Source organism: Buceros rhinoceros, unplaced genomic scaffold, assembly GCF_000710305.1.
Source record: "Buceros rhinoceros silvestris isolate BGI_N320 unplaced genomic scaffold, ASM71030v1 scaffold8701, whole genome shotgun sequence".
Taxonomy (NCBI): Eukaryota; Metazoa; Chordata; class Aves; order Bucerotiformes; family Bucerotidae; genus Buceros; species Buceros rhinoceros.
The window spans coordinates 2,420-9,255 of NW_010393622.1; the positions used below are offsets into that span (position 1 = coordinate 2,420).

At 45.3% G+C, this 6,836-nt stretch overlaps 1 protein-coding gene across 1 annotated transcript in view; it reads left to right on the forward strand.

Annotated features, from left to right (window-relative positions):
* Nucleotides 1-261: 261 nt before the first annotated feature.
* Nucleotides 262-6,836, forward strand: part of FBXO32 (F-box protein 32) — a gene marked incomplete at its 5' end in the record, with an annotated part of 17,377 nt that continues 10,802 nt past the window's right edge. Inside the window, 3 exons of the mRNA XM_010144915.1 lie at nucleotides 262-399; nucleotides 2,055-2,104; nucleotides 2,771-2,863. Coding sequence (XP_010143217.1) covers nucleotides 262-399; nucleotides 2,055-2,104; nucleotides 2,771-2,863 — 281 coding nt within the window. The remainder of the gene's footprint in view (nucleotides 400-2,054; nucleotides 2,105-2,770; nucleotides 2,864-6,836) is intronic.

The window sequence follows — 6,836 nt, forward strand, 5'->3', positions numbered from 1 at the left end:
TAGAAGGGAGGAAAAGAGCAGTGCCCAGCGGTGTCCCAGCACTGACTGTGCAGTCTGTGTTACCTGCTCCAGACTGTTAGGGCTGTCTTAGCACAGAAACGAAGAGTCTTGTTTAAAAATACCATTTCTGGATGCGAAACCTGCATGCAGACTTCTCAAGAGCAGCCTGTGAGCAGCTACCTTTGGAGCCCACAATGAAAACCTGTGTATTTTCTCTCCTTGCAGGAAACATAGTGCTCAGCAGACTGCAGAAATAAACAGAATCCTTGCTTTGTGTCATTCACAGCTTTTGTAAAAAGGATGATCACAACAAAGAGAATCTCTTCAACAGCTTGAACTATGACGTTGCTGCCAAGAAGAGAAAAAAAGACCTGCTGAATAACAAAGCCAAGATTCAATGTAAGATGTCTACTTAGGCCTTTTTTAATAAAAGCTGCTGCAGGAGAATGGAAAATGCTTCCTATCTATGGTTTCTGCATGGTGCATGAAGAGTCTTCCAGAGTGTCTTGAAGGGCTTTGCGCCTGTGTTTGACCTTAGTAGAGAACTTGGATGCAGTTTAATGTGAAGATTTATGCCCCCGTTAGTAATCCCTCCTCTGAGAAGCTGTTCTTGTTGTGTTCAGATTTTGTCATTTGTATTTGTCAGAAGGGTAATTTTTTCCTTTGGTACATTCAAATGAACCGGTTCCAGTTTTTTCCCCTTGTAGACTTCCTTGCGCACAACAGGCTAAATTTATTCTTCTTCCATATGCACGTTGAGCGCTAATCTGTGTTACTGGAGGCTACAAGCCTGAATGTGAGCGTTGATCCTGTCCCTGTGCGTGGAGTGCATGAAGAATGAAATAAGATTTCAGCTTGCCCAAAACAGTGGAAGGTCTGAAATCTTCCTGCATGCGCAGTGAGCAGCCGGGGTTGGATGGTGTACTGTGGGAGAACCCAGGGGAGTCCGCAGGGACAGCGAGGTCTGATTGCAAGATAGGTACCGAGTTGGATGTGAAGGCGCCACATGTAAACATACACAGAGGAAATGAGTTACAATTCCCACACTACTATTAGCTCATGGTGCATCCCCCAGGATTTTGGAAACTGATGCCAAAAGTTGGCCCCTTGGGGCATTTGGTTCTCTGAACAAACAAATGTTACCATGATGGTTTTGGTCTAGATTCTGCTGTGACCTGCTATTTAAAAGTGCTTGATGCAGGGTCTGCATACCCATAGCTGAGACAACCGAGACCAGGTTTGTCCTTGGGCTCACCGCACCAGGCAGCGGTACATCACTGCATCCCTAGGCGGAGGAAGACTCCAGGAGTGCATAGTACTTCCTTTAAGGAAGGGAGTCTAGCAGGATGGGGAGAATTTTTCTTCCACTAGCTGTTGAACTGCAGCTAAGTGAGGATTGGGAGAAGGTTGAGCTGTGTAACTGCTCACAATAAGGGCTCTTTTGCAAACACAGCGTGTTGTGTGTACGGGAAAGTTATTTTGGGGATTGGATGGGACAACTACCATTTCTGAGGGGAGGGAGGGGCAATTTGAAATAGGAAAATTTTGGTCCCAAATAGGCTTTTCTTTTTTAGCAAGTTAGCTGCAAGCACAAACATGCTCCTCTGAGCCTGACCTCACTGCTAAAGGCTCTCTCCCACATGCCTGGTGTCTCATGACATTTTTGCTCAGCCTCAAATTTGACATTCAATCCCAAGCCTGTAACCAAGGTAATGAATAGTTAATAAAATCAATAACAACAAAAGCTGGCTGTCAGCCACACTTACTGTCTGGGACCAAAGAGGAGGTGCTATGGTATATCTGTGGCTGGCGGATTAAACATTTACAGTCTCGAGCAGCGTCACTGAAACAGAAGCCCTTCCTAAGGCTCAGGGCTGCAGTCTCAAATGAAGCCGTATGGAAACAAAGCAGCTCAGCAAACTGCTAGTTATGGTCTCGACTGTGGTGGTGTAAACACAAAACTTCATTTGCACTAAAACTGTAGTGAGTGTTAGGAGCAAAACAGAGATGCAGCCCTGGAAGATTAACTGAGCAAAATGTCTTTGTCCAAACAGATTTCCACCAGGAGAAATGGATCTATGTTCACAAGGGGAGCACAAAAGAGGTGAGTGCCTCCATAGGTTCTTTGTTCGGTTTCACTGTTGGTTTTTTTCCAAGAATGGAAGATCCTGTGCTGATATAAATCAGCAGAAGCTCTTAAGAGATAAGTGGAAGATCTGGCTTGTGGTTGGAATTTCAGTAATGATTTTAAACCCCAATCAGGGAGCCAGGGCTTGCTGTACAAGGCTCTGTACATGTGTTTAAAATATGACTTGTTTGCTTCCCTCAGTTAAAAAAAAAGCCATTTGCAGACCAAGCCATAATACTGTTCTTGGCTTTCACCCAGTACAGTCCTAACATGGAAAATCATTGGAATTCATCACAACGGCTCGTGCTTATGGAGAGAAGCAGCCGTAGGAGACTGCTCTGAACTTGCACTATATATTGAACCCTGGGAATGTGTGGCTCATTCTCATCTGTAAATTCGTGGGTCATGAGCAGAGCTTTAGTCAATCTTGGGAAACTACCATAGTCTCCAGTGGGCCATGCCCACTCTTGAAGTCAGTCAGTGCAGCTCTGTGGGAGGCAGGCCTGCTTCCGCTGGCTCTGAGCTGATCCCATGGCTTGTACCCGTTAGCTTGCTAAATCGAGATGCCCTGGGTCACGTCTTCCTGGTGCTCTCTGGACTCATGTCTGCTAAAACATGACCCAGACTGTTTTTTCTTCTCAGCGCCATGGTTACTGCACCTTGGGAGAAGCCTTCAACCGACTTGATTTCTCCAGTGCTATCCTTGACTCCAGGAGATTCAACTATGTTGTGAGGGTGAGTGAAAGGCCAGGGTTTACTTCGCTGTGGTGGTGTTAGAGGCTCTGCACTGACCACCAGTGAAAGGAAGCACTGGAAGAGAGGTCCAAGCATGCAAGTGGGGATGTTGGGCTTTGCTGTGTGAAGTATTTGATGGAAGTTGAGTGGATAGATACCTAAAACCTCCTCTTAAATCTGCTAAAATGGAGAGGGAGGAAGGTGGTGGTAATGTAGAAGATGGGCTGTACTTAGCCTAGCATTCGTACTGCTTTTCAGTTGTGAAATTCACATCTGAAACCCAGTAAACTTTAGCTTCTGATTCCCGAGTTCTCACTTCAGCATCTAAATGTGATTCCTGCAGCCCCAAAAGGAGCATGGGCTCTCTGCAGAGGCCACAGAGCAGTGAGGACCTCATTGCACAGGATCCTCCACCTCCATGAGGGCTGTGGAGAAACTCTGGGGAACTGAGCGTTTGGGGAATAAGAGGAAGCTCTTGGAGGCACTGATCTTGATTTCTCTGTTACAGATCATGGTTGCTCTTAATCTTGTGTGATTGTCAGTGGGTTCAGGGGGTGAAGCATGTGGTTAGTCCTGACACCATTAGTTGGTGGAAAGGAGTCATCAGCCCCAGATTCCCCATGCTCTGGCTTTGCATAACAAATCAGAGCTGCTTTTTTGGCTCTGGGTGTCCAAGAGGGGTGATGTAGTGATTGGGGGAGCTGCTGACACAAGGGCTGCAGATGCTGGTACATTTATGTGCATGTGATCTGCAAATTGGATCTCAAATTTCAGAATGCTTATCAAGGTTTGGAATTCAATAAGCTTAAAATTTGTTATTAACTTGGGGCTGTTTATAAACAGCTCCCTTTCACATCTCATCAGCAGCTGATCACTAGTGAGGCACCAGCTGTTCAGGTTTTAGGTTCTGGAGAAGCAGCACTGGTATTGCTTTCCCTTTGAGTCAAATGTCATGAAAAGTGTCTAAGGAAGAAATGATCTGAGCAAGTCCACCTTGGTTTGTTCACCTGTTGTCTAAGACTATGGAAAGCCTCTGTCACACTGGGAAGGGCATTGGGGGTGGTGACCCATGCACTGTGTGGGAAGGGCACTAGCAACCACTGCAGGGAATGAGGATACTGGGGGAGGCAAAGAGGGGTACATGCCTGGGAACTCAGGCTGCCCTGTGCTCTGCTAGTCCTGGGGCAAGTTGTTTTGCTGATTTAGAGAAGGTGATCACCAGCACTGAGGTATTTGGTGTTTTCTGATACTGGATATATATATGCACAGCTGTGTCATCTTTAGAGGGATTATTGTAGAAGGAACAGTTCATGCCAAGTCTATAATCCTTTAGTTAAATATAAAGGAGGAAAATAAAATAACTCTTGTATTTGATGCTCCAGATCCTTTGGCAGACTGTCTTATGACAATGAAAAATTCTGAAGACATCTGCTAAGCATGACCGTAGGTCATGCTGTGCCACATGGTGGGTTTCTGCTGCTCAGCCCACTGTGGTGAGTGTCTCGCATGGAGCTGCAATGATTGAGCAGAAGTCCCATGAGTTTTTATGAAGAACAAACTCAAATTTCAGAAAAGTAGGTGTGGTCTGGTGGGGAGTTTCAAACTGACCTTCTTCCCCTTTTTCTCTTCAGGACTTCATAAAAGCATCCCAAATCTGCTGTGTATCCATATCTGAAATAGCAATGTTCTGTATGGAAGTCACTGTGTCCTTATTTCTCTAAATTAACTCTCCTCTGAGCTTTTAAGAGTAGCTTTCCCTCTAGCAGTTTTAAGGATACAGCACTACAGAGAAGTATGAAGTTTTCTAATTGAGGCTGACATGTGGTTTGGCAGATTAGAGGACCAAATATAAAACCGATTTCTTAAAATCAAAGGCTTGTATTGGCCAAGTCTGTGGTGTATAGTAGCTCATGAAATGCCTGATGTGCCAGATTTACTCATGAAAAGCTCTGCCTAGATGTGGATCTTGTTTATGGTCCTTTGCAAATTGCAGACCTCCTAAAGTACACAGATGAGCAATCTGTCACATGGAAAATGCCTTGAACATTGGCAGGCATAACATTTTTCCCTTCCCTCCCTCTCCTTGTTCTCTGCAGTTACACCCGTTGCTCCGGGTATCTGATTAATGTCACACTACTTAGTTCATCAAGCAAATGCTTTCCAAGGAGGAAAGTTTAGAGTTGGAGGTGGGGGGACAATGAGGATGTTGGTAGGGGAAGAAAGGTGAGAAACAGCTGCAGGCTTGAGATTCTGCTGCCTGTGCTCAAATGTGCCCTGCAGAGAAATAAGCTACATCACTACTGATAGCGAAATGGGCTTTCAGGCTGAACATCAACTTGCCTTTCTCAAAGCATCCCTTTCTGAATTGCTCTGAACTTAAGTGCTACAGTGTTTTCAGTGATGACCTCTTTGTCATACACAAGTGTCTGCTGCTTAAGATATACCCAGACTAAGTTTTTAGAGTTCCTTGTGGTACACTGGTAAAATGGGCATCTTCTGGTGAGGTGGAGGTGTGAGCTGCAAAAATCTTGGCAGGTGTTTTTCATGGGCAGATACCATCAGCTGTAGCCAGTGAGTTCATGTAACTGAAGGAAGAAGTTTTCCTCCAACATCAATCTTGTCTTGACAGTCTGCTGATAGAGCTGGAAGAGCTAAGTATAGGTATTGGTGACATGACTTAGTCCTTGCTGATCTTTTAAACTACAGCATCTGCCTGTGTGTTACAGCACAATGTTCCCTTTCTAGAGATAGTAAGGAAGTGTGATTGACCCAGAGGAACCAAACTGTTCTTAGAATCATAGAATCATTTAGGCTGGAAAAGACCTTTAATATTGAGTGCAACATTTAACCTAACACTGCCAAGTTCACTGCTAAACCATGGCCCTAAGTGACAAGTCTACATGACTTTTAAATACCTCCAGGGATGGTGACTGCTGCTTCCCTGGGCAGCCTGTTCCAATACTTGACAACTCTTTCAGTGAAGAAATTTTTCCAAATATTGCTGGAGCACATCCAAAGAGCAACAAAGCTGGTGAAGGGCCTAGAGGACAAGTCCTATGAGGAGTAGCTGAGGGAACTGGGGTTGTTTAGTCTGGAGAAGAGGAGGCTCTTGATGCAGTCCTCGTTTCTCTGGTTTTACAGATTTAATGAAAAGATTGGAAGTGTTCTGTAAGCTTAAGTAATACAAGCAGAGACAAAAGAGCCTGCAGCCCAGAGGTTGTTGGTTCTCCTTTGGGAACACACTGTTCAGATGTCAGTGAGGTTTTGCAGGCTGCTTCCTTCAGCAAGATTTGTCATTTAATGGCTGAGTAGTGATGTCTCAAGGGAAGGTGCTGTTTCTGATCATAAAAGCTTAGGTCAGGTTGAGCTACATGGGCACAGCTCGTCTGGAATAATATGATCTAGACAGCCTGCAGCCTGCTAAAGTAGTCTCTTAAATTTGTTTCTTACATTGTTACAGTTAGCTCCAGGAGTCCTGGATTTATGCTGTACTGAAAGAATATCAGCTCTGTGCTGTCTTGTGGAGATCTGTCAGCACCTGCCCTGTAAATCCTTATAACTGGCCTTGCTCTCTTGCTCTACCTCCCAGCTGAAAGCCAATGTGACATTTCAGCCGCAGAAAGTGGAGGGCTGTGAGAGCAAGGGCAGTCTGGAGGATGACTCTTTAATTGTGATATGTTTCTTTAAGCACTTCATATGTGATGAGCCACATCCCCAACCAGGAGGAGTATATGGATCCCCACAGGGTGCAGGCCAGCTTCCCTGTAGCTGGTCTGGGGTATTCAAAGGGGGATTTACACTTCAGTAGTTGGAGACTTGTGCTTTCAATCATTACAAAGCATTTCCCTTTTTGAGGCAAGGTTAAACCCTCCTTGGTGCAGCAGGCCTGCTGGGGATGTTTTGTCGCTGGGAGCTGTAAGCCCCTGGCTGTGGGTTATCTGGGGAATGGATTGACCCCTCTGCCCAGTGCTGA